At 43.1% G+C, this 27,602-nt stretch overlaps 3 protein-coding genes across 3 annotated transcripts in view; 1 reads left to right on the forward strand and 2 right to left on the reverse strand.

The window, feature by feature from the left end:
• Positions 1 to 250: 250 nt before the first annotated feature.
• On the reverse strand, positions 251 to 6,855 carry cyp4v2a (cytochrome P450, family 4, subfamily V, member 2a). The gene is made up of 11 exons (XM_067250720.1): positions 5,936 to 6,855; positions 4,700 to 4,812; positions 4,135 to 4,220; positions 3,669 to 3,859; positions 3,503 to 3,572; positions 3,083 to 3,209; positions 2,739 to 2,912; positions 2,394 to 2,496; positions 1,908 to 2,042; positions 1,560 to 1,739; positions 251 to 1,147 (listed from the first exon to the last, which is right to left on the reverse strand). Exons 1-11 carry the CDS (start codon positions 6,126 to 6,128, stop codon positions 963 to 965), a joined length of 1,557 nt encoding a protein of 518 aa, XP_067106821.1. The 5' UTR covers positions 6,129 to 6,855; the 3' UTR covers positions 251 to 962.
• A 70-nt stretch (positions 6,856 to 6,925) lies between these two features.
• Positions 6,926 to 12,404, reverse strand: tlr3 (toll-like receptor 3). Its single transcript, XM_067250719.1, has 5 exons — positions 12,278 to 12,404; positions 11,629 to 12,092; positions 10,815 to 11,012; positions 8,861 to 10,704; positions 6,926 to 8,508 (listed from the first exon to the last, which is right to left on the reverse strand). The coding sequence occupies exons 2-5, from the start codon at positions 12,082 to 12,084 to the stop codon at positions 8,274 to 8,276; spliced, it is 2,733 nt and encodes a 910-aa protein (XP_067106820.1). The 5' UTR covers positions 12,085 to 12,092; positions 12,278 to 12,404; the 3' UTR covers positions 6,926 to 8,273.
• Positions 12,405 to 24,941: 12,537 nt separating this feature from the next.
• LOC136956747 (sorbin and SH3 domain-containing protein 2-like) overlaps positions 24,942 to 27,602 on the forward strand; it is a 54,487-nt gene continuing 51,826 nt past the window's right edge. The window contains exon 1 of the mRNA XM_067250721.1: positions 24,942 to 25,010. The gene's annotated coding sequence lies outside the window, so the exon portion shown is untranslated. The remainder of the gene's footprint in view (positions 25,011 to 27,602) is intronic.

A 27,602-nucleotide genomic window follows, 5' to 3' on the forward strand; every position in this document is an offset into this window, starting at 1 on the left:
ATGCCAAACCTTATACTTCCATGCACCTACATCAATCATCTTGCTGAATTATTCAGTTATTTCGATATGGCCTTTAAAACTGCTGCTTGTGACCTCCACATGTTTTGGCTGAATTAGGTGGTATATAAAACAATGCTATGGTAATAGTTAATTATTTATAATAATATATATGTGTATTATCTTGTATATGTTGTGTTTTTTCTATTTTTATCTGTGGTATTCATGAAAATAGTTAAGAAACAGAATGAAAATGTAAGCAAGAAAGACCAGTACCAAAAGATATGAAGAACTGTATGTGTATCTGATGTACGGTAGTCTACTCATAATTTTATGTCCAACCAAGCCACACTCCCACAATTTCCCACTTACGTGGTTCCCACTTATGTGGTTTCCATGAATCACACACTACATTGCATCTCCAGTATTTTTTCACCTGCCCAATACATCCCATCTTATCTCATTCCGGCAAACTCCTGTTCCCATAATAAACAAACTGGTGACAAAATCAAAGTTAATTGGATGGAAGAATACTAATTGATCAAGTCAATGGCTATATATAGTTTAAGCACAGTACAAAAGTAATGTTTCCCTGGGAACCAGACAAATCTGCCAGTTCATGTTTTATTTGCTCTGGCAGATGGGTCTGGCCACCCTCCCATTCAAACAGATTAGTCTCTGAACAGTATCTAGTCGGACCAATCACAAACATTTATTTGCATTTGCTAATGTCTGGCGATGCCATGCTAGAAAAATGATGCTAGTTCAGCTTAGAAAAGAAATACTTTGTGGAGCCAAGTTTGTGTGCAACACAACACTCACATGGTTATTGCATTATCTTTCAATTGAGATCTTAAACAGCTAGTAGTATGAAGTCAATTAATCTAAAATACACATGGCCCAGTTATACTACATTCCAGTGCTTGACCCCGCTAGCAGTAGCGCTAGTGGTTCTAGACAGGGCTCTAGTAGCGTTGTATTTCTGGACGAGGAGACCTCCTCTGCAGTTGGATCCAGATGCCTTTCTCTGGACGGAGGATGAGCTCCCCTAGTGGGTGGAGGTCCTCACGCTTCTGACATGTCTCAACATTGAAGTTACGGAAGATGGATGCCAGGATAACCTTCTCCTCCATCATAGCAAAGCGCTGACCTGGAATTTAATATGTTTGGATTATGGAAAAGCTGTACTCTCAAACCACTGGTCAGACCTGCTTTAGTATTTCTACTTCTTGTTGAGTTTAATGCAGATTTATTTAAATGTTCTGCCTTTAAAACATTTATTAAATATACGTACAATGGGATAAGGAAAAAGTGCAATCAGTCAATGTTCCCATAGTTTTTGTCAAGAGATAGTCTAGACTCTAGACTTGCTCACTCACTCTCTCATATAAACAGCACAAAACAGATCAATAGACGTCTCAAAGCACACAAAACCAGACAAGAAAACACAGACAGACAATCAAAACCTTTTCCCAAAACAACCATTTTCAAAATGACCTGTTTCAGGGGGGTCCTGTGATTGAATTCTGTCTGTGACCTTTTCTTCAATTTTCTGTTCTTACCAATACAGTTTCGGAGCCCAGCAGAAAAAGGAATGAATGCGTATGGATGCCTCCCAACAGAATTCTCAGGCAGGAAACGTTCCGGATGGAATTCTTCAGGGTTTGGGAAGTGGCGTGCGTCGCGGTGGACGGCATAGGGTACGATGATGGCATTGGCACCTTTCGGCACCTTAAAACCATCTACATGCAAATTATATACATAATTTGATTTCGCAAGGCATATACATTTATTAATGAGAGACCAAACTCAAACCAAACCAAACCAACCAGAATATTAACTGCTCCCCCAATCTTTGAATGATGTTGAAGAAAATGAAAACAGCTGTCTCCTGTACAAAGGTCACCTACTGATATGGAACTCTTCACAGATCCTACGGGCAAAGAATGGCACGGAGGGGAACAAACGCAGGGACTCCTTCACCACACACTCCAGATACCTGAGCTTCTTCAGATCTTCAGTGTTGATTGGCCGATCCGACTCACCTTAGAACAGAGGCATGAGTATGGACAAACACAGAAACAGCAAACAACAGTATGTCGATTTGTAAATCTTAGGATGAGGATCCAGTTAACAAACTGTGGTTCTGCTGCCCACACCCCACTGAACATACTGTAGCTCAGCATGTGCTACACCGCTGCAGGATTTTACACCCCCTATCAGCAATGGCTGAACTTTCTCTTACCTGTTTGAAAATAAATAAGAGGTAGCACTAATGAGACAGCAAGCCCTTGGGTTGGTAAGATTAATGATGTAATGAAAGAGAGAACTGTGGGATGCTGGGGTGGTGGTGGGTTGGCATAGGGAGGAGGGAAAAGTGTGAGATGGGTCGTTACCAAAAACCTCCTTAAGCTCTTGTTGAACTTTTCTCTGAACCTCGGGATTGGAGCCCAGTAAATGAATGGCCCAGTTCACGGCGGCAGCCGTAGTGTCGTGGCCCTGCCGAAGGGCGTAGGGAGACAAAAATACCAAAATGTATCTACCAATCCATGATTTAAAGCAGTAACACAGCATTATGACCCCGTGCTACAATGCTGCCTTGTCCTTGCTCAATACACATCTATGTGAATCAGAGTCAGTGTGATGATTGGGCCATATCACATAATTCTCAGGGAGAAATCTCTCACACTTTAATTGCTAGATGTGCATGCATAGAATGAGTCATAGCGGTTATCACTGACCCTAAACATGAAGGTGTCCACTTCCTCCTGGATGTCTTGATGTGTCAACTTGTTACCATCCTCATCTGTGGTTTTCAGGAGCATGTCAAGAAATGCTCTTCTCTTCCTCATGCCCTGGTCTGATTCACTGTCTGACTCATTATAGTTGATGTATTCTGCCCTATCCGATATCACCTGGGGTCAAAGGATAGAGAGAGGAAATATGGACATGACGGTACGCTAACTTGGTACTTCATTTGATACACAAACAGGGTGTTACACATGTTGCAGCTCTGTTTACCAGACTGGTATTTCAGATTGGTATATGTGACATGACCTTTGGACTCTTAACACCTCAAACTCACATTGGAGGTGAAGGAGTGGAGGACCTTGAGAGTCTTGTCATGCTCCCGGCCCTCGCCAAAATAGTTGTAAATAAAGTCTGGCCAATACCAGGGCATCCTCTGTCTACGAGAGATGATGTCACTCATCCTAGGGCAATAAGAGAGGTTTATGAGAAAGGAATGATGGGAAATGAGAGTAGTTTTTCAATAAAAATTGTCTAAGAGTGACAGATGGGACCACATGATGAAGGAATAACCTTCGTCAAGGTCAAGTTCTAAACACACACACACACTCACACACACACAAAGAGAGCGCCCTATTACCCAAATCGCTGTTGACACAATAAATCAATTTAACAAGGAAACTCAGTGGTTTTGAGAGAGCGCCGACTGTCTGTCTCTTAGAAGAGCTCCGAGGGGTTGTCTGAACAAGTGACGTACTTGTACACGCAGCGGACATACTCCGAGTCATAGTTGCTCTGGGCATATATTTTCTTGCCCATGGCTGTCTCTGATAAATAAAGAGACAAGATAATTCAAACTTCTATTCAGTAACATCAGATTCCAATGACGTTTGTACCAACACACACACCCACCAGGCACTCACCACATATGATATCGAGGGCACAGAGAGTGATGGGGTTAAAGCAGTTGAAGGGCCCTTTGCCTGCCTCCTTCTCCAGCTTTTCCACCAGGACCTCGGCCTGCTCGTTCATCACCTCCAGAAACTCCGTCAGAATGGAGAAGTGGAAGGTGGGGGTCAGCATCTTGCGCCGCCGCCGCCACTTGTTCCCTGTGCTGGGATAGTAGAGGGAGAAACAGCACCGGAAGATAGGAGGGGAGTACACGCTCCCACATGTTTTCTCAGTCCAGTTGGTAATCTATTAACTTTTTCCTTTTATTTGTGTTTTTGGTTGCATCTGACCTATGGTACATTGACCAAGCCAATGACCGGGATTGAGTACAGAAAAGACCTTTGAGTACGCAATCTGCCTTTACGATGTTTTTAGGGTGGGGCCAGCCTTTCTCAGTGTGGAGGAGGCAGGTCCTAGACGGCTGCATGGGGCTCATACCTGGTGAGAAGTCCGGTTCCCAGCCATGGATGGAGGAACTTGTAAGCGTAGGCCTTGTCCATGTGAACTGGGTTGTTCAACAGCGTCTAGAAAAAGCCAAAAGCCTTTCCTTGTAACTGCACAGTTCTATTAATCTACTTAGATATCCACATCATAAATTCTTAGAGGTAGAGACACAATTGGAAACATGAACACTGTATTTACACTTCAACCTTTATCAGTATTTTATAGCATGGACTATTTAGGTATTCCTTTTCCTGACCGTTTGTACTAGAAGAGTATACTATGGTTTTAACTGCTGTAAATCAATATTTCCCACCATATTTTTAAGTTACATTTACATTTAGTCATTTAGCAGACGCTCTTATCCAGAGCGACTTACAGTAAGTACAGGGACATTCCCCCCGAAACAAGTAGGGTGAAGTGCCTTGCCCAAGGACACAACGTCATTAGGCATTGCCGGTAATGGCACCGGCAACCTTCTGATAATAGCCCGATTCCCTAACCGCTCAGCCATCTGACCCCCTAATTGTTAGAGGACCGAAATTGAATCGGGGTTCCTTACTTCAATGGTTTCAGCATGGAACAAAATTAGGAATGGCACTGGTCCAATCCAGATTTTTAGCAGTGGAGAGTCCTTGAACTGGATAGTGTAGTCGACAAGCTGACAAAAGAAATCTGAAAAGAGAGAACAAAGTATATAGGAAAACTTCGTGGAAATATTTGTTTTTTCCTATTATTTTTTTGTTGTTGTTTCAAGCAAACCTTAGGCAACCTAGGCCATATATTTACATTTATTCATTTAGCAGACGCTTTTATCCAAAGCGACTTCCAAGAGAGAGCTTTACAAAGTGCATAGGTCACTGATCATAACAACAAGATCGAACATCGAAAGAACATCGCGAGTAGCCAAAACATGAAGCACACATTGTGAACAACCAAAGTAAGTGCCAAAGGGAAGAACCATAAGAGCATGTAGTTAAACAAGTTACAATTAAACAACATGAACAGCTATAAGTGCAAGTGTACCTGTGGAAAAAAGCAAGCAACAGTAATAAAACAATATATCACAGCGAGAACAAAAATGTAAATCAGTTACCACTAACCACAAGAGCAACAAGTCTCTAAGCAAGAGTCATTGTGATCCTTGAGGAAACTAATATATAGCAGCAGTGTTGGGAAAGTTCACTTTCTACATGAACTAGTTCAGTTCATAGTTCACACATTTTTAAATGAACTAGTTCAGTTCATAGTTCATAATTCAAAATGTTGAACTAAGTTCACAGTTCCAAAAAATGAATTAGTTCAGTTCTTTTTGTGTTGATGTTGCGGGCTATAATTTTTCTAAATTATTTCCACAGCCCACAGACGGTGTGGAGGTGCGACACTGGTGGCGGCCGTTGCCAGATTGAAATCCCTATCTGTCTGCAATACGGCTCTCGGCCTCTACGCAACTACGGCGCTCTCACACTTGCCAGGCATAGACAGTAGAAGAAAGTACACGCAGCGATTGACTGGTTGGGCAACCCTGGATACAGTACTGTCAACGGTGTGTTTTTCGCTTGGAAGTCTCTAGAAATCTGGCACCTTATTGAACAAAATTAAAAAGAGTGAACGTGCCGTTCACAGACACCAGAATGAACGCGTTCACAGTATCGTTCATCAGGCAGTAATACAGTACGTTCAGTTCACGTTCACATTATGAAAGAGTTCATGAACTTTCTTTCAATGAACGCGTTCAGGCACAACACTGCATAGCAGTAATGAACATGTGTTTTCAATCTCCCTTTCCTCATCTTACCTCCAGCGTTGGCTTCAAACTGCAGCGCGTTCCCTATAAAGGGTAATGCTCCCCCTATCTCTGGGATAGGCTTCATCGCATGCCATTTGTACAAGTAGCTGCTAAGCAGTTTGTAAGTGTAGTATGTCAGTATAGCGACGAATGCGCCAACCGTTAACAGTCCCAGCGTATAAATCCCCAGTAAAACCGACATGCCTGCTTAGTGTGCAGCACAATAGTAAGGACAAACTCACTGACAGTGTCTGGCAGAATTGAATGTCTGTTTTATTTCAGATGGAATTTAACCCTTGGATTTGTGCCTACTTTTTTTTTGCTGTCACACTGCACTTCAACCTGCAGAGATGTAGAACATAGGTTATGGGTTAAACCTTGCATCACCAGACCAATTCCGCAAAGCCAGGGCTTGCATTGGTCTGGTTCCCAGGCTAAGGATTTACTTACTGTTAACCAGTCTTTTCCCTGTTCCTGGAGAGCTACCTGCCTGTAGGTTTTTCCTCCAACACTAATGTAGCACACCTGATTCTAATAATTATCCGGCTGATCTAGTGTTGAATCAGGTCAAAAAAGTGTGGTTGGAGCAAAAACCGACAGGTAGGTAGCTCTCCAGGAACAGAGTTGGAGACCCCTGTAAACACACCACTTTAGATTCAACTAACTTGGTAACCAAAATGGACAGTGAGCTTTGCTTTAATTTGCTTTGTATTCTGAAGATCGGAGAATATATCTCTCCAACACATTTAACCAATAACCTGTGATCAATTTTCCATTCCCTATGTACTGAGTTTAATAGTTAGCGATTGGAGGCAATTGGACACTTTATCCTAACATTAATATGAGGTGTAAGATGCCATTTGATACAATGTCAAGCTTGTTTGTACTTTTTAAGTAAATCCTGTGGCCTAATAGGTCATTTGATGAGAGATGGAAGAACAACATTAATGTTTCTAGATTTAGCCTACTGGTGGTAAGCTATTTGTCTTTAGTTTGGAAAAGGCTGCATTTGTTCTTTATTTACAAATACAAATAAGAGAATAAAGCCTACTAAGCAGAGTCCACAAGTCATCAGGGACATTCGGTCATAACAAATTAATGCATTAGAATGCTTTAACCAAATGTGCTGTTGTTATTTTATGTTACATAGCCTATAACATAAGGGCAAAGTAAAACATAGTTCATGTGCAAAGGAAAAATCATACATTTCTACATGTGAATGCAAACCCACAACTTACCACTGGCATTTGATTTAAAGGAGAGTGCATTTCCCAGTAGCGGATAGCTTGGACTTATTCCTGGTATTAGTTTTAGATGGTACCATTAGAGAGCTGCTGAAGTATTGGTAGGTAAAGAGGGCCAGAGACTCAAAATTACACCAAAAAACTAATAATGTTCCCCCTAACAGTTGATTAATATCTGTCATAATTTTCTCAAGATGAGAACCACAAATTCTTAATTAAAGTTGAATTTAGTATTAAATAATTGTAATTTTTGTGGTTCGTTTTATATCTTCTGACTGGAGAGCTAAAAAAAAGACAAACTAGCTGAATACTAAATAAAGGACTTTGGTATGCACCACCACCAATCACCACATCAAGCAAACCATACCCTTACCACTACCTTTTCTCTTACTTCGGGTCTCTGAGGTGTAATTGTGGATCACGAAGAGATAACAATTTGAACCAGATGTGTGCTGGTTCAAATTGTTATGTCACCCTAATTGAATGAAACTTCAGAAACTGAAGCTAAAATAGAAACCAGTGAAAACACTTCAGACAAAAGTTCACAAAAACCTTGGGTTCCTTGAGCGTAACAATAGCTGCTGTTGGTTTGAAAAACCACTAGATGTTGCAATCACACAACAACTATAACAACTCATTTTTAAATAATCTGCAATATTCACACACTATTTTGTTAGGATCGCTTCCTGGACTCGAAATGAGTGTTATAATATTTAAAGAAATCATTAGAAGCAATATTTAGTCATCAAGCCTATTGTATTAATAGATAATTATAGGAAATAATTCACTTTTCTAGCCAACCATATAAACTGTTGAGATTGAATTAGCAAGTGAGTACCTACAGTTTACAAGCCATTCCAGAATTTTCATATTGTAATTCAACGGGAGCTACCAGCCATAGTTTAAAAGCTACAATATCCCAACATGCAGCAGTTTATACAGTACACAGAGTTCAAGTGTTTCACAGTAAGTGCATTTCTGTAATAATCCCAGACACAGAATAAACAATTACATATGACAACTTCTTCCCTCAAATGCCCATTGACTAAAGCCATTCACTTTGTAGCTTTAGCCTACTCAAGTAACCGAACCCACTGCCACAACTAAACCTTCTGCCCTCTATTGACAATGCCCAGTGCTATGCGAAGCTTCTGGTGAAAGGCGGGGATCTGTTCCCTCTCCATGGGCCAGTGGAGGATGCAGCGTGGCTTCAGCATGCCCCTGCGCAGGAGCAGTGCTTGGGACAACCTGTAGTCCTGCACGTCCTGAAGGAGGATGAGCACCAGGCGGTCCCTGCCTTTCTCAATGACTTGGTGAAGGGCATGGTGGACTTTGAAGCTGAGAGAGAGGAGAGAGAGAGAGAGAGAGAGAGAGAATAACAGAGAACAACAGAGAGAAAAGGAGAAAAAGAAAGGGCAAGGCAGGAAAGAGAGGTGTTGGATGACACATGTTCACTTTTCACAGCCCAATGGTAAACATTGTATTTTCAGCTGAGAGCCCATCTGAAACATTACGCTTGAGGAAAATATATTCATGCTGTAAAAAAACACCATGATGTCATACTATTAATCTAAGGTAATGAAATCAGTTCATGCTATTTCTGTTCTCATACTTCACAATCATAAAATTGCACATGTACATTTACATTTTGACAAAAACATACTGTAAGCTTATACAATATCAAACTTACCGTCTGCACAGTGGGTCTCTGAAAAGACTTTCAGTGACAACAAATATAATTTTTTGGGAATTTTTCATATCATCCACAATAGACTGTAGGCGTGGACCACCAGGCACAGAGTCACGGTTTTCCAGGAAAAACCTATACTCCTCTTCTTCTAGAGGAAGCAGCCTTGTGGTTACCCACTTCTCATCTGCTTCTGCATAAACAACATAGGCGTCATATTCGTAATTTCTCCCCTTAACACGTTTGGTGTCACTTAAACCTAAGGTCTTGTTGACCAGAATATTCCAGTAGAACTGAATTCTCCATCCATGGAACCGAAACAAAAATGCGGTGACCATTAAGGTTAGAACAGTGGTGTTGCTTAGTACATAGAGGGTATAGAATGGGGTCATGTCTTTACAGGACTGCGGGTCGAACTTCATGACCGAGTGGTTGAAGTAGGCTGAGGGCGTGTTACATGTGTACTCATCACGGCCCAGCACACTGGCGTTGGTTGTGTTTAGCCAGTTCACAAACCACAAAATGCTCTCGCAGGTGCAGTCAAAAGGGTTCGTGTCAATGACCAATTGGCTGAGGTTGGCAAAAGCCTTGCTGAACACTTCCTTCTGCACAGAAGTGATCAAGTTCTTCTGGAGGCGCAAAACCTGTAGGGATCTCAAATCATCAAAGATCGAGTCCTCCAGGTAGTTAAGGACATTACCGCTGAGGCTGAGCTCACGAAGGTTAGTCAAGCCCCGAAGACTCTCTCTAGGAATCTCGTCCAGTCCTGTGATGTCCATCTCCAGGACGGTCAAGCTACTTAGCCCCTCGAGGAACAGAACCGGCCCTCCTGGGTTGGCAACCTTCCATACTCGAGCCAAATTGTTGTGCTGCAGCTTTAGGACTTTTAGATTATCCAGTCCCTTTAGGAGACCTGCATTGATGTTGGCAATGTTGTTGTTGCTGAGATCCAGAAGGGTGAGGTTGGACAATGGCTTGAACGGAGAGGGATTCATATCCAGGGTACCACTTAAAGCCTTGCCCAAAAACAGGGACTTGAGCCTGGGCACACCAGTAAAGGATGTGGGGCTTAGTTTGATCTTCTGCTGGTTGTTAAAGAGTTTGAGCTCCTGCAACTGGTCCAGTCCTTGAAACTCTGTCCCGTTCAAAGTTTGAGCGATGAAGTTGAAGGCTAGCAGGAGGCTGGTGAGGTTTCTCAGGCTGGAGAAGGCCCCAGGGCCCAGGTGGTTGATGGATGTTCCCGTCAGATTAAGAGTCTGGACAGGGGAGTTGATAAGCGAAACCAGGGTCAGGTTGTTGATTTTCTTAAGGGACACACAGATGGCAAATCCCAGGTTCAGGTTGCGTAGATTGTTCAGACCTGTAAAAGTGTTCTCTGTGATCTCTTGAAATACTGTGTTCTCCATGATCAGACTCTCCAGCGCCCCGAGTGGCTGGAAGGAGAAATCCTTGATTGCAGGGGTGTGGGACTTCTTACTCTTTACTAGCGCCCTCCTCAGGTTGAGCAGTGTAAGGTTGCCCAGTCCTTGGAATGTTTCTTTGTTCAGGTTTTTTAAGTTGTTCTGTTCCAGAATCAGAGTCTTCAGCTTAGTCAGCCACTGAAAGGGACTATTTTCTAATGTTGTCAGGTTATTGTGGGACAGATCTAAAAAGGTCAGGTTGGTCTTCTCCAAGGCCTTAAAGGTTGTGTTTGTTAGTATGACCCCTGTGTTCTGAAGGAACAGATTATGAATGGCAGTCCCAGACAGCTCCATGCAGAGTTGGGACATGAGTGGCTGGGTTAGTTTTTTCCCCTCCATGATTAGTTCTTCTATGGTCTTTATGGGCACTAAGCTACCAGGCTCAATCTGCAATGAGAAGATGATTGCAAGATGAAAATGGTGAAATGCACACCTTAATATCTAGTTTAAATGAGGAACCATAACATAATTTCATTTCCCTTTTGAGTGCAACTTACCATTTTCAGAAGAGACAGAAATGACAGGTTGAGGACTCTAAAGGACGAGGAGGAGCTGAGAAAGGAGAAGTCATCCTTTTTCAGTATGGATATCGTGTTGTTTGAAAGAATGAGAGACACTAGGTTGGGAAGTTGGTGCTGGGAGCCTAACTTGGCAGACTTAAGTCCGCTTTTGGACACATCAAGCTGAGTCAGGCTCTGTAAAAAAATATAGGTAAGGAAATGGTTAGATATATCTTATCTGTATTGAGTAAGAAAGTGTTTTAATGTTATGAGGTGGATACACTAGCATACACAGGGATCAGATGGCTGAGCGGTTAGGGAGTCGGGCTATTAATCTGAAGGTTGTTGGTTCAATTCCCGGCCGTGAAAAATTACATTGTGTCCTTGGGCAAGGCACTTCACCCTACTTGCCTCGGGGAGAATGTCCCTGTACTTACTGTAAGTCGCTCTGGATAAGAGCGTCTGCTAAATGAATAGATGTAAATGTACATATTTACCAAAAATATCACTAAACACAACAAATAATACTACCATTTAGATACAAAGTATACTTGCCCCCATCAACCCTTTACAAGTACGTTGTACATGTCTACTAATACAAGATATTATTATTTGATGCACTTACTGCACCATTTGTAGATTGCTTTGGATAAAATTCCTGCTAAAAGGAATACATGTTTATTAATAAATCTACCTAATTAGCTAGAGTATTAAATCAGCACACATTCATGTAATTCATTCATGTAATTCATTCATCACACATAAATCCATACATCAAAACAACTGTCTACCACATTACTATTCTTGTTACCTGTAGAGCAGCGAAGGGCTCCCCCTGCAACTTCAGTCTGTTCCCAGCCAAGTTCAGTTGTGTCAGATTGGCACAGCAACTTAGATCCTTCTCTGTGAGCAGATGAACCTGGTTGTGCTGCAAGTTCAAGCTCCGGAGATGGCTCAGAGTCTGGCAGACTCCGGCCTCCAACCGGGTGAGACTGTTGAAGCCCACATCCAGATGAATGAGGCCTGGGTATGGGTACAGAGAGGCAGGGGAGAGGCCCACCATGCAGTTGTGGGACATGTCCAGGCTGGTGATGTTTCGAGGGAGGTCTGATGGGATCTCCTTGAGGAGAAGGTGGCTGCAGTCAGCGTTTTCATGACAAACATGACAGGTGGTCTTCTTCGGAGAGGCTAAGCCCAGACCAGAGCTGATAGTGAGACAATGAAAACCCATGGCCAGAATAGTAATGATTGAATGTGGCGAGTTCATAGCTTCAGCTGGAAAAGAAGGATTAGAACATTGAGATACACAGCTAAACAACTACTCAGAAAGCGATGACCTGTCTCCGGGTAATGTAACATTTATAAGATTATGTGCAGAATAAACGTTCAAAACCACAAACAAAAGAATCAAGCCTATGTGCAGATAACAGACTAGTTGTTTGGTCCTTTCTGTAGCCTACCTTGTTCAAAGTTCCATTAGGTTACTTCAGCGTTCGTATTTTTAAAGATCGTACATAGAGCAAAAAGGAGAGCCAGCACTCTTAAATGTATGGACAGAGACAGATGCTTTCTGTATTGAGGAAAGCGTTGGCGTGGATATGGTCTGAGGACTATGCCAAGGCAGTTTCGTCAATGTCGCGAGGTATGCAATGCCTATCAGTGTCACTTTTTCTGTGAAAACGAAACTGGTACAGGGAATAGGTGGTTCCTTCCCATTGACCGCCCTTGTCCACGTAGCGGCAGTAAACACGCCAGGAAACACTTGAGACATGTAAACACAAGATGGGGTTGTGATACAGGAAGCAAAAATTAGGATTTGTTCACCCGTCTGAGTTGCGCACTCGTCTGGCTATTGTAACTAAACATTGAAAGAAATCTTGTCAAAACATGTATATTAGGCCTCAAGCAAGGTTTCGTAATAGCTTTTTCTATATAGAAAAACATAATTTTGGCATCAGCCCTATTTTCTGTTAGGCTATCTGTGCACTAGCACGCATCTATTTCTGTCATAGAGTAGGCCTAGTTAGTTGTCTAGAATGAGTATAGGCTATAGCAGTGGTTGAGCATTTGACTGAAAATCACTGAAAATATAGGCTACTCATTAAGATGACACTTTTTTTCTCGCTGGTTCAAATCCCCTGTAGCCGACTATATGTCGAATAAAAACGTCTGATAAATGAACACAACTGGCCAATATCAAATACCTATTTTGTCCGGAAGATGGCAATATTCGATTAGAATTGAGCTAGAAATAAATGACGCCGCCCTATGTTACAAACCAGTGGCCGGACAGTTCAGCGACATATAGGTTTGATTTCAGCTTAGACATCAATAGTAAATGCGAGCACCTAAAGCGCGCAAGCTAATTCTTACCGCAATAATTTGCACGTTAAAAAGCTAAATGTAATATAATACGTTGGATTCATGTTATTATGTTTAAGTCAAAATAAGATGTATGTTTTTTCCACTGGTAGGGCACCCTAGAAGGTGCCTCCACTGGAGATCACTCTTTTGCTTTATTATAGCCTTGAAATTACACTTGAATATCATATCATATTGGCTAAACCCTTCATAAACAGTAATAGAGTACATTAATAGAACAGGAACCGCTGAGCCCCAGATTTTCAGTCTCATTTCTGCTAAGTGGTTGGTCCCGAATGTCAATGGACATAAATTACTTTTCTCCCTTTAGACTCTCACATCCCCTTTCACACATTAGTTTCACCAAAAAAATACATTTTGTGAGAGGTTTAGTAAACAATAGATTATATCTTGGTCGAGGGAAAACACCAGCCGAGGCCGTCTGCAGCTGTCACGCCTACAGCTGTGCCCATGTCTGCCTGCCCTAGTGTGTCCCTGTGTTCCGTGTTTATTAGGTTCACCTGTTTGTTCATCCAGGTTGTTTTAAATACTGTGTACTAGCGACATGCACACTACTAAATGCAATGATTCATTCATAATGATGTTTATTACACTGAGGATCAGAGCCTTGCTCTAACATAATGACATAGAATAATTGAAATGCAATGTCATGTAAGAAGTACCTTTCACTGTAAGCACACTGTAGGCACTGACAGCATACTGTAGCCCACAACAGGAAGGATTACTGTACTTAATTCAGCCACTCCTTACTCACTCATAACCTCCCCTCCATGCATCTTTCTCTCCCACTCTCATTTGACAGATTAATAAGGCCAACCCTTCCTGGTAGGCCCAGTGTGGGCACCGGATTTGTTTATCTCAGTTCTAAGCCGCCGCAGCAGCTTACGAGCTTGTGTGCAGATAGTGATTGGTCAGTGCCAGCAGAGAAGCGTGAGCTGGCCTCTTGAAGCCTATCCCCCATCCCAGAGCTATGACAGGAGGTAGTAAGACTCGTGGCTGAGGCCTGTCCCGCTTTGGTTCTGTATTTAGCAAGGGTAGGTCCTAGAAACCCTGCAACATGGACAAAGTGTTGGGAGAGTTCTATACAGGTCAGCTGCTTTGAAAAGCTGGATGTGAGCATCTAAGTTGGAAAGTGAGGACAAAAGAAGACCCGCTGATTTGTGGTATGAATTTAATGGAAGTAACATCAGGAAGAGAGGAAAAAGAGAGAGCACAGAAGAGGAAGACAGGGTTTTCAGTGCCAGCTCAGTGAAAACAATTAAAAGCTTTTGTGGACAGACACCCCAGAGAGAAGAGGAGAGGAAGGACAGGACAGGAGTCCGATATACATCAGATCCAGGGACAAACTACTTGGCAATGAAGAAAAGGAACAAGGTATTGTGGGAAACAAGTACCCCACAAGAAGGACTGACTGACACAGCATCACTTGTCAGAGGAGGAACAAGGTATTGTGGGAAACAAGTACCCCACAAGAAGGACTGACTGACACAGCATCACTTGTCAGAGGATACTGTGTGAGTATGTAGTGCGTGTGTGTGATTGAGGGCACTCATGCAGAAGGAATGACTTAAGGGGGCGGTGGCTTCATCCGTGTGTGTGTGTGTGTTTGCGTGTGTGTCATGTTCCACGTCTCACCAGCTTGGACAAATCTTCACTCATCCAGTTGCTACTGACCTCTCTGATACACAGGAATAACAGCAACGGAAGGTGAGTCTCCCTCTCTGCTTGTCTTTTTTGCATCTTGTCTTTTCTTTTCTCGTGGTGATTTATCTTTTTTTTACAGCTCTTGATATATTTATTGCCAGTGTACCCATTAAGTAAACAAGAGTATGTTTATGACATGTATGTATGTGTCTGATGTATCAGTTTGCTGCATAATCTATATGAATTGACTGTAAAACATTGTACCATGTTTATTATATTGTGCGTGACTGATTGTCTATTGATTTCTCCACAATTCATCATTGTTATGCCAATGACCAAGTGCAAGCGGCAGTTTGCTGAGTCAGTTCTCAATGTCATTATATTTGTATAGGGTTTTAGTGTTAGTTTTTTGTACCCCTTTTTGTACTACTCATCCACATTTTTGAGGATTATAAAGATTTCTTTAATGGAATCTATTACAAACTGGATTAAAATAGAGTGGTAGTCAACACACTCTGTCAACAGGTATACATATAGGGAGTCTAGTTAAGAGCACTGTCACAGCCTTATCTATGTGTAGGTGTCAGAGACAGCCAAGACATGGCTTCTAATCACTTCCTTAAAACACGGTAGTTGAAGCGACAGTTGCAACATGGAGTCCTAATGGGCAGAACAGATTATGCAATTATAGCCTCCATCAGCTAGGCTGGCATCAGCCACCGCGGGGATATGGAGGGGAGAGGAGGGACGGGGGATATGGAGGGGAGAGGAGGGACAGGGGATATGGAGGGGAGAGGAGGGACGGGGGATATGGAGGGGAGAAGAGGGAAGGGGGATATGGAGGGGAGAGGAGGGATGGGGGATATGGAGGGGAGAGGAGGGACGGGGGATATTGAGGGTAGAGGAGGGACGGGGGATATGGAGGGAAGAGGAGGGACGGGGGATATGGAGGGGAGAAGAGGGACGGGGGATATGGAGGGGAGAGGAGAGGAGGGACGGGGGATATGGAGGGGAGAGGAGGGACGGGGGATATGGAGGGGAGAGGAGGGACGGGGGATATGGAGGGGAGAGGAGGGACGGGGGATATTGAGGGTAGAGGAGGGACAGGGGATATGGAGGGGAGAGGAGGGACGGTGGAAGGACAAAAGAGAGAGGGAGGGAGTGCACAGGTAAGATCAAAGATGAGATGCAGAGAAAGAGATTTCATATCCTTGTGAAAAGAGGGGGGGCGGAAGAGGAGGATAAGGAAGGGAAAAGGAAATGATGGAAGAAGAAAATGATACATGGGTGAAATAAAAAAGAAATGTGTATAAGGGCATGTGTGCACACGCTCATGTGTGTCAGAGTGAGAGAGAGTGGACTGGCAAGAGATTAGATGGCGGTTCAGAGCATGCATACACTGGAAGGTAGGACTTTTTTACAGTATGTGCTCTCTTTACACACATTCTCTTTCTCTCTCTCTGTTGTACAGAAAAAAAGCATACTGCAGCAGATCTACATTCATGTGCTGACAAATGATGTTTGGAGGTCAGACTACTCAGCCATCGGTTGAGTCCACCGATGGAACAACTGTGCATCACACATTCTATTCTAGAACACTCAGGCCATTGTAGAGGAGCAGTGAGACAAACAGTCAAACACTCTGTGAGTTGTTCCATCCCAAACTTATCCTGAATAAAACTTGTTAAAGAGTCACATCTTATCGTTGTAACCTTCTTCTGATCGTTAGCTGTTAACCGGAAGATTCTGCCAGTCAGCTGTAGCCTGTGAGATATCCTGATAGACTCTGTGGCCGGTCTTTTCTCTGAACAATGGGCTGATGTGGTATGTGTTTCTCATGGTGGGCCGCTGACTCAGGCCTGCTCGAACCTGGAAGCCCCTCAGGGGGGCAACTGTACATCAATACTGCCCTGGAAATAGCCGAGTTGTAATACACTCTCTGCTCTGCAAACTGCAGTGCAATGGACTGGGGAATCTAACCCAGCCGCAGCTGAATTTTTTTTTTTTGCTGGGGTGGGCACTACAGATAGTATGTTGTAAATTCACCTGTGCTGCATATCTCTCCCTGCTGAGGAGAGGAACTGTACACACAGCAAGACAGGTTCAGGTGGTGTTGTGGCAAAGATTACAGGATTCCTCTGACTCTGCATATGTACATGCATATAAATGGAAAGGGAATTCAGTTGAGATGCAGACCGTGTGTGTCATGCACACACACACATACACATACACACACTCTCTTGCACACCACTCTTACACAAAATGTATACCTCAAATATAATACCTCTCTCACACACACACACACATATGCAATTAGCAGAGATTGAAACTGCAGTCTGACCTTTGCTGATGCTTGTGGGAGACAGCTCCCATGTGTCATCATGGCAGGGTGGAATGACCAGGCATGTGCAATCAGCTGATTCTGGTTCTGATCTGAGCCCCGGCAGCCTGAGAGGGTTGAAGCTACACAGGAAACAAGAAAACATCACCATAGTTCAAAGTTAACAAAATGTGAAATGAAATGGTTAGTGTTGAAGGTTGCGGTTATTACTGTATGAAGTTGCGTGTTATTTCCTCTCAGAGCTCGTCGCCATAGTAACGTCAGTGGCAAGGGCACTCAACAGAGCTTGCAAGTGTGTGACTGTGTGGTCGGTCTCACATCTACTTCCTGTGATGCTATGTAAGAATTGCGATTTAAAGAAACGTGTCTACTGTCTGGACTTTTGGAATGCAAACAAAAAAGGTTTTGTTTACTTTAGTTAACTTGTTCTCATTCAAATACATCGAAGAGGAAACCAAAATAATGACTGTAGACTGTTTATGTGTGGCTGATGGTTTGCTGATATTTGGTTAATGGAAACAGGCAAAGAGTTTTTGGTTAATCTCATCGTCAGGAAATACATTTGGTTCTATTCCAAATCTGCAATTAACACCTTTGCAGTATTGTATTCTTACCTGACACACCTATGCCAACTTTTAAATTATCTTCTCTGACTAGTCGCCCTAAGTGACATTCTGCCGACTAGTCTGAATCTGACAGATGTTTTAGGTGTCTGCCCAGTGAATAGGCTTACCACATTACTGCCAACCCAAGTACTTTATCTATCCTCTAGAGATAAAATAGGGAATAATTCATTTTCTTTCTTTCACTTGGTCAGATTAGGAGAGTTGTCTTTTATGAATGCTACTATGCGGTGCTCAGTTTCCATTCCGGAGAGCTTGACTTTTCATTCTTTAGTTCCAACTCACCCAGAACGTGTGATTGAACCAACCAAGTGCTTGTTGGTTGATTGTATAGTTGTCTTCAAAGAAATGAGCTAAAAAATAAGTTTGTTGTTGAGAGATTTAAATCACTGCTGTTGAGGGGGTCACTATTGTTGCCCTCTGTGCAGTGTTCAGTCTTTTGGCAAGGAGATGGAATTTACAGAACTGCCAAATCGCCTCTGCTCTTGAGAGATTCCGGTTGATTCCATGTGGAATGCAAAAGCTGTTTCTGTGAGGAAATCCATCATTCATAACATTTTCCTCCTTTTTTCATTGCTTCAGTGAGTCCATCCCTTTTTGTTTCTGGCATGGATCGTTTCCAAGGTCATGTGGTCAAATTGATCTTCAGATTTAGATATCTTCTGAAGTTGCTAAGCCTTGCTACCAAAGAAGGGAAAAAATCCAACTCAGGAATTTGTCAGCCTCTCTCCCTAAAGAAAACAGATATATCACTGTTTTGTCCAAACTCCAAAACACTGTTCTTAATGAAAGTTGTTTCTATATGAAATTCACTTAACACAGAGGACTGTACACAGAGCAGGGATGATAATGAGAGAAAAACAGACAGATTCAGAAAGGCGTCAAACTTTAAATAGTGGTGTTTAAGCAAAATGTGAACCAGTCTAGTATCATTCGGAGTGCCTGCAGGGCTGGGTCATGTTTTCCTCTTTTCTGGACATTACAAAGAGCACACACACGCATGCACACACACACACACACAACACACAGGTACCAGAACTATTGTTTGAGGCAGGCCTGTTTGTTCTCCTTAAACTGGCGCTCTCTGAATAGAGTCCTTCTCCCTCCAGCTGCTCTGGTTAGGCAGGATTAATTGACCCATTACTTAATTACATGCCAGAGAAAAAGCTGGAAATCTATGAAAGGGATTTATCGCTGAAGCGTTAAATCATGCAGAATGCTAAAGCAGATTTTGACTACATATAATACCTTCAGCTAAACAACAGCTAATTAGGATGTGGAGAAAGGGCAAGCTGGCGTTGCGATGGTTGCTCTGCCAAGAGTGTAGTATCAAATGAGTGTCCAGTGTCCAGAAGGCTGACATTTTGTCCAGATATAGTATCAAATGAATGGCCAGTATCCAGAAGGCTGACATGTTGTCCAGATATAGTATAAAATGAATGACCAGTGTCCAGAAGGCTGACATTTAGTCCAGATATAGTATCAAAATAATGGCCAGTGTCCAGAAGGCTGATATTTTGTCCAGGTATAGTATCAAATGAATGGTTGAGTCCAGAAGGCTGACATTGTGTCCAGATATAGTATCAAATGAATGGTTGAGTCCAGAAGGCTGACATTTTGTCCAGATATAGTATCAAATGAATGGCCAGTGTCCAGAAGGCTGACATTTTGTCCAGATATAGTATCAAATGTATGGCTGTGTCCAGAAGGCTGACATTTTGTCCAGATATAGTATCAAGTGAATGGCCAGTGTCTAGAAAGGTGACATTTGATGATCAAGGTTACCTGAGGCAGTTTTTGAATGTTGCATACAATGTTACAGTCGTCAGTTTTTGTTTGTGTAATGGGGATGGTTTGTTTTGTGTGTAACAGACCACAAGCAGTCAAGTCTTGTGAACTTTCTTGCCCAAACAATAGAGGGCGCCATTCTCAACAGAACTCAATTTAACTTAACAAACGTTGATTTCAGTGTTAACTTGATCATGAGATTCCCTTCTGCTTCTCTGCGCTAGGCAACTCTTTGCACTCATAGCGAAGACACCTGCTTCTTCTACGTCTTGAGATGTAACATCAGTTCTGAGCAATGCCCAATCATCTCTGCCAGCAGCCAATCCCTTCCATCAAGCTGGACATCTGACAGAGAGCTTCTCTATCCAGGGAACAAGGTGTGGGGGGGAGAGGTGGGTGAAGAGAGGGGTAGAATCAAACATGGAGGCAGAGGCGACTGTCTGACTCAAGCCGGAGACAGACGACACGTGAGAAACATCCAATGGTGTTACGGAATGTGATGCTCTTGTTGAAACTAACCGCTTGCTTTGTCAACCATCCTTCTGTCACTCAGAGAGAGGGAGAGGGAATGGAAAAGACAGGGAGAGACAGTTCAACATGGAGTAGAGATCAGAGACCAGGATATATATCAGACAAAGGTAAAGGTAAAGATATATAAGAGACAGAAAGAGAGGATAGAAGTAGAAAAACTGACAACCATGAGGGATGAACTTGGGGACAACAGAAAGTGGGAGAATTTTGTCTCACTCAGCAAATAGAGCAGTAGCTTCATCGTGGGGTACAGTATCTATCTGCTAATAGTTCCTGCCTTACAAAAGAGACACACCTATGTTTCTAGCCAGCTGTGACAGAAGTGGGAGTGTGTGTGTGTGTATCAAACATCCCATTCAAAAACATTGTCACAGCCACAGTCTATATGGAAATGTAAAGACTATGTAAATGTAAAGTCATAGTTGAAGGGTACAACCTTTGCCGTCAGTTGGTGGTTTGGGAGGGGCAATGTCTTTTTGATATGATGCATGCGTGTGTGTGTGTGTGTGTGTGTGTGTGTGTGTGTGTGTGTGTGTGTGTGTGTGTGTGTGTGTGTAAAAGTGCAGAGATAATAATGCGTCTGGGAAGATGATTGTGTCATGATCCTATCTCTGTATGACCAGGAAAAGATCTGCTATGTTTAGATTATGACAATGTGTCAGTGCGTGTGTGTCTGTATCTGTGTGTGGTTGGGGGGTCAGATCCACTTCTTATTATCGTGTACATTTGCATAGAATTTGTGTGTGACTAAGCGGCACATTTTGCATGCTAGGCGTGAACTCTGGCTGCGAGGAGGCGTACCTGCTGTGTGAAGACAGCAACCTCAGCACATCTCTCAGTACCACTGAGCTGTTCTGGGAACTGGGACCCACTCAGACCGATCGCATCACACTCTGGAGTGGGATGAAGTCACCAGGAGGAAATAACCTAGCTCCGATGTGACAGAATGTGGTCTTGTGGTTGTACTTGTTGAGGGCGTCACCACCCCTTTTTTCGACAACTTTCTCAATATTACTCCATCCTTTTTACTTCTGTTTCTCTCTCTCTCTCATTGCTGTATTTCTGATTCAGCCTGAATTGGAGGTATATGCCAGCTGGTCTTGGATGAAATGAAGAGCTATGTATACGATTGGGACCTTCCTGTGGAGCTGCCCGTTGCATAAAGTAATGCATTGGCAGAGCAGGTGAGCTGGGATGGGGCACAGACTTGGGATGGGCTGAGTTTCAGTGGGAGGTGGACCTTGTGCACCCAATCAAAAACACACAGACACAAACACACTCTCACACACACACTCCATCAGGAGCATGCTGGAGATCAATGCCTGGTTGGATATCCATATTGGCAGCAGCCAATAGCACTTTAGAATGATGGGTTTCCATGTGATATGTGTTGCGGAGGGATGAGGCAGAAAGGGAGCAGTAGAGAGAGGTCAGGGCATGTCAGGAAAATAAGATTGGTATTTAAAAAAATCTAACTCTACCTCAAAGATCAAGGTGTTTGAGTGCAGTGTCTCTTAGAAGGGGCCACGTCATGTTTTGGCCTCTTTTTAGTCTTTTCATAAACAGAAGCTGAAATCAAAGAATATGTAGTTTAGCTGTATAGGATAGCTTCTAAATTTAACTGACTAAATTTAGTTATATTGCATTTCTGGTTGGGCACTCAACATGTTTTCCCCTCCAACATCAGAGCAGGTCCAGCAGGATGCCAGTGTAAGTGGCACACTGTCATACCCCAACAATGTCTCTGCTGTTGTAACTCTCCAGATGCCAACTACCAAACCCCTTCAACTGTACGACTCAGCATTAACGTTAGCCAGGCTACTGTAGCGGTGATAAAGGCACCACATGACGATACGGAATGTGAAACTTTCTAGGAGCTAACAGTAGGGACCAATTGAGGCCTGAGCTAAGATAAGAAGGTTATTCTTTCACCAGTGAGCTATGCGTCAGAACTTTCTCTTCCCTACTGTGGGGTGTGTGAGAACTGCCTCAGACAAGGTGTGTCTGTATTTTTAGACTCTTAGACATGAGATAATTATACAGACTTGATTGGACGAGTCAAAATGGAGTGATGTAAGGGGAGGAAAGGGGGAGTGCAAAACTGCATCCATGATGATGTCACACCAAGTGGTGTTCATTGTTTAGGTTACATGTTCATATTCACTTCATACCTATCATCATCGTCATCAATAACCATTAAATGGTTTGGGACAAGTATTGAAGCAAGAACAAAGATGTCTATATCACCTACAGTAAATGCCAGGTGATCCAGTACCTAACAGAAGGTATAGGTGAAGGACACGTCGTAAAGTCTTTGAACATGGCCCTGGGTGTTCCTGAAAATTAGCACCTACGTTTTGTATTTTGACTCTCTGTGCACGAGATAACACACAGTAAGGTAATATACACACACATATGTTCATAACAAACTAATAGGCTTCCCTGCAAGTTCCCTTGCATGTTCCTAGCAAATGAGCAGGCTTTTATTTCCAAAAACCTTACATCTACTGTCCTGCCTGCTAGTCCTAAATGTATCTGTGCCTGTGTCTATGCCTCAGGTGGAATTCAGCATACCAGACACCCTCCCCCAGCCCCCCTCACCAGCCGACACAGCAAGGGGCCGCTCTGGCTGTCCCCACAGAGACGACTGAAAGGATAAGGAAGGCTAAATTAGAGACCATCACAATACTTGCGGATAACCCCCTACACACACTCACCAGCACACGTTGTAGCCACCTTTCAAAGGTCAGCTATCAAAGCCAGGTTATATTTGGTCTATCTTTGATGTAGGCTGAAGAGGAAGGGTTGTGTGTGTGTGTGTGTGTGTGTGTGTGTGTGTGTGTGTGTGTGTGTGTGTGTGTGAGAGAGAGAGAGAGAGAGAGAGAGAGAGAGAGAGAGAGAGAGAGAGAGAGAGAGAGAGAGAGAGAGAGAGAGAGAGAGAGAGCAAGAGAGTGTGTGTGTCACACATGAGAGACACTTCAAACCACTTGGCCCCTAGGTCTGGGATCATATTATCTTTCCCTCAGTACTATTAGAGGATAAAAACATGACTGTCTATGCTGGTGTAACAATAGCTCATCCCCCCTCCATTCACAACATCTTTCGCCCACTACAGAAAGTGAGAATCTAGCTCCCTAAATGAAAACAAGGTCATTAGGACTGTATTTATGTCAAGAGAGCTCGTGTTTTTCTTTTCTGTAATGTTGTTACTTGCTACTGGCCATCTACTTGATTTCCCTATCCACTGAAATGTTCAGTAGACTGTTAATAACAGTCTTCTGTGGAAAAACATTTTAAGTATTCATGAGGGATAGGGTGCCTCCTCTTCTGTGTGTCCTTTCTGCTCCGTTTTGGCCCATTGATTTCTGTGTCAGCTCTGAATATTACCCATGACTAGTGTATTATCTGGTCAGGTCTTTTTTTGGTATCTAATACAACAACTGTTTTACAACAATTTGAGTGGTGAGGTAGCGAAGCACCAGTTCTTGCTATACAACTGATAACCAAAAATCCAGTGCAGGCTGGCACCTGAAGTACAGAGGGGAAGGGAGTCCTTATCTGTTGAGTTCAAGTTCAATAACAGCTGTATTTTCAGGATGAGTAGACCTGGGAAGGCAAGATACAGTCGAGGGATGGACTCAAGGTCTTTGTGAATCAGTGTTCATAGTATTTTAATACGTGTGATTCCTGTGCAACGTAATAAAGGCCTACTTCACGTGCAGCTGTCTCCAAAGGATTGTGTTGCATATCAAAGTGCTGGACTGGGAACTTGCTTGAAATATGAGTGAGGTTGAGATAGAGATCATCAGACTGCAAGTGTGAATGCAGCACGTGCCAGACAAGTCTGGCTCCACACAACAGATCATGAGAGTTTGTTGCCTATGTTGGCACAGGTCCATATAGGGACATATATGGAGGGCAACCTATGACTAACACCACTTCCGAATAATTGAAGAGGTTTGCATAGCGTTTGTCTGTGAGTTCCGTTATAAAGCATTTAATTACCAGATGTCTCATGCATTGCAACAATATAAATTATGTCAATTACAAGGGTTGCTGCAATAAATGAATCATATTCTATAGAAACGTAAGCTATCATACTGATTCTTAATATGGGCCAGTGCTTGCAAACTAGGCTGAAACAGACTAGTCGGCTGTATGGATACAAAATGACATTTGCCCTATTAGTGGCGACCTGTACATCCTTCTCTATCCTCCAAGAGCACAAATTGAACCGCGGTCGTTGCCATGACTACACGAGACCCAATGAGCGGCTCGCGGCACTGAGTGCGACTGGAGGCCATCTTGCACATGGAGGTAGACGCGCCGCATTATCCTCGTAGTAAGCCATCCTTTTGCTGTGAAACAACGAGGCAAGCTGAATCCACTGGATGACATCTGATGAAGCAAGTGTTCGAGGGATGTCGGAGAGATGGCAAGCTCGTGACCTCTGTGCGCGTAGTGCGCCCAGCATGCGGAAAATGTGAGATTGCAGTGTCACCCCCTCTTTCTCTGCTATTAAGAAATGTCGAGGGACGGCGTTTTGTCAAGAGTGAAGGGACAGTTTTACAGTAAATCTATCAATAGTTCGCGAGTAACGCGCAATTGACATGTGAAAGAGAGGGTGTTGCCTTTGCTGCCAGTGCACTTGCAACATGCGCGTTTGCTTAGTGGACAGCTCCGGAGAGAGAGCAGAGAGGGCTTAGAGAAGCAGGTGTGCGATTTCATTCGGAAATTCCGCCGGTGAAAGGCTTGGTATAAGCTGTCTGTTTCCAGTCTCAGATGTGAACGGACTTTAATTCGGCAAGCAGCCTACAGCAGTCTTTATCTGGACGGGATTGTACAGCGTTGCAGTATTTTTTCTGACCCGACGTTATCTTTGAGGTAAGCAATTGGTTCGATCCGTAGTAGGAGAATCGATGATATACTTTGTTAAACGCAGACAATGTTTGATGAGCCTGGATCCTTCATTTGAAGCAGAGGCCATTTACAGCCGGCTAGGATAGAGTCTCCAACATTGTATGACCGAGAATGAGGAATAAGCGCGTTAGGAATGCCCGATTGCATACGACAACGAAAACAACACTGTTTAAATGCACGCTACATATCACAGACTATGGGCAACAACGAGATACACACCGAGATACACACATGTATTTTGCTGTTTTTCCAGTGTTTATTTGTGGGTTTATTACACAATTGTATCTTTCAATTTGCGTAACAGTTTACATCAGTGGGATAGCATAAGGCTAATCTCTTTGATGACATTTTGAGTTGTGTGTTCATGGCAATGAATAAGAAAAAATACTGTAACCCAATCTTGTGTGACCTCCGGAACAACATTCCGCTATTAAAGGACACTGTTAACGCGCGTCAACCCTTGCATCAAGATTTGGCCAAGTTGATTAACATAACAATTAACAAGGCCTTCATTAGGAGGTCATTAGAGAGAGTCCGGGAGCGACGGAGAGAAAAGTGGCCCTGTTCAATACAATAACGGATTGTCGTGCTTGCATGTTTTGTATTACAGAGGGTAACAGCCGGTTACAATAGGTATAAAAGCCTCAGTACAGCCTCATTAACCCATCATAAAATTAGGCTGCTATTGTACCTAGACGGGAGGTATAGGCTGTCATACCGTCAGATCAGAGAGGTGTAAAGCTTGCGGTCGCTGTTTGTTGGACTCTAAATGCACACTTCACCGCCAGTCTTTAGCAGATTCGGTTTGTATCATTACACCATGTGCTATAAAGGCATTGAGGCTTAGTGCACATTAAGCAGATTACACCAGCCAATTGTTGCAGCAAGGACGTTTCCTCCATTCTTTCAGCTGAGTTGTTGAGCCGTCAAGCTTTCATGCAAAACAGTCATTGTTTGGAATATGGATCCATGTTCATGCCCTAGTTTATCAGACATAAACCTCTTTAAAAGCTGTTTAAAACATAGTAGTGTATAACTGCTGTTCTATGAATTTGATTTCAAAGACATTGACATACCATGCCACATCCCTATTCCATGTATCACAAATTAAATTGAGGGTGAGACACACCACTACCACTTCTCTTCCCTCTCAGTGCCCAGAGGCTAGGCTACATCCTAGATCTGACGGGGAACACAACAGGAAAGGTCTTCCTGTTCACTTGGTGCGGATCGCACCTGTCATAAAGAGGTGATGTAATGAGGGAAAGTGAAAGGGCCAGCAGCGGTGATGCTAACTTCCTGTGTGTCTAGTGAATAGCCTTCTGAAAGAGAGGGGAGGGGAGCCGTCTGAAATGGATACTGAGGTAATGCTACCCCTCCTGCGAACCTCATACTGTGGAGCCTGAGTGTAGCCTCCCAGCCACACCTGTATGTGTGTGTGCGTACTTGCTATTGTGTGTATGTAGGACGTTTTGTTTGTCTGCACTGTATTTAAGTTAAAATCAGATTTAAAATTTGATCAGCAGATCAATAATGTGGTTAAGAACAGCTTCTTTAAATTGGAAAAGATTTCCAGACTTAAATCTGTCTTATCATTTAATGATTTGGAGAAAGTGGTTCATGCTTTTATAAGTTGTTGTTGTATGTTTTTAAAGCCTTACACAGTCTGGCTCCTGAAATATCTCTGAACCTTTAGTAATTTGTAACTCCAAGAGATCTCTTAGATCAAATAACCAGCTGCTTGTTGATGTTTTCCGATCATGGTTCAAGAGTAAATAAATATAAATACATTTGGATTTGATTTGTGTATGTGTATGTATGTGTCTCAGAGAAGCCTGTGTCAATCTTGTGGGGGTAATCAACTGTTGGCGTCACTGTAATTCTATGCAATGAGCCACCCAAACAGTCTAGAAACATACATCACAAGAGACAAATGTCACATTTTGATGTGATTGATGGCTGGAGGATATCAGGAAAGTCTCCACAACTATTTGGTTGCACCTGCTACCTGCCTGTTACAGAGTAGGGAGAGAGGGAGGGAGGGGGTGGTGCAGGATTGAGGCAGACCATCGTGCCATCAGGGAATTGGAGAATGCGATACAGTTTCTCTCGAAAGTACAGAGTGTAACAGGGGTTACTCTCTGTTTGTCCCTCTCTCTCTTTCTCCCACTCTCTCTCTCTTTCTCTGTTTCATTCTCTACTTGTCTGGCTTACTTTCATAGCCTTCTACTTTTTCATGCACTTGCTATTCTCTGTTCCCCCTGTTATCTACCTCTCTCTCTACTCTAATCTTTCCCTCTGCCTGCCCCCCTGTCTCTCTCTATCATCGCTCTCGCTCTCTCGCTCTTTCTCTTTCTCTCTTTCTCCCGCCTGTTTAAAGGGCAGAGCTGATCTTGGCTTAAGTGGTCTGAAAAGAGTTGCCTTGCTTATTGGTGCCTGTCTTCATAAAAGAGGCCTTTTCACTGACTCCCTACAGAACCTCACTGACTTTCTCATTCCCATGCCTCATTCGTAGAAGACCTGTCCAATAGTATTTCCTGGCGTTTTTGTTTTCTT

This window comes from Osmerus mordax, chromosome 14 (assembly GCF_038355195.1).
Source record: "Osmerus mordax isolate fOsmMor3 chromosome 14, fOsmMor3.pri, whole genome shotgun sequence".
NCBI lineage: Eukaryota > Metazoa > Chordata > Actinopteri > Osmeriformes > Osmeridae > Osmerus > Osmerus mordax.

Coding starts and splice junctions, on each gene's coding strand:
- cyp4v2a (XM_067250720.1), bottom strand. CDS start 6,128: ATGTCGGTTTTACTGGGGATTTATACGCTGGGACTGTTAACGGTTGGC. Junction 3,573..3,668: donor TGCCCTCGATATCATATGTG/GTGAGTGCCTGG, acceptor TTTATTTATCAG/AGACAGCCATGGGCAAGAAA. Junction 2,497..2,738: donor TGGACACCTTCATGTTTAGG/GTCAGTGATAAC, acceptor GCCCTTCGGCAG/GGCCACGACACTACGGCTGC.
- tlr3 (XM_067250719.1), bottom strand. CDS start 12,084: ATGAACTCGCCACATTCAATCATTACTATTCTGGCCATGGGTTTTCAT. Junction 11,013..11,628: donor AGCCCTTCGCTGCTCTACAG/GTAACAAGAATA, acceptor ATTTTTTTACAG/AGCCTGACTCAGCTTGATGT. Junction 10,705..10,814: donor TTCTGTCTCTTCTGAAAATG/GTAAGTTGCACT, acceptor TTCTCATTGCAG/ATTGAGCCTGGTAGCTTAGT.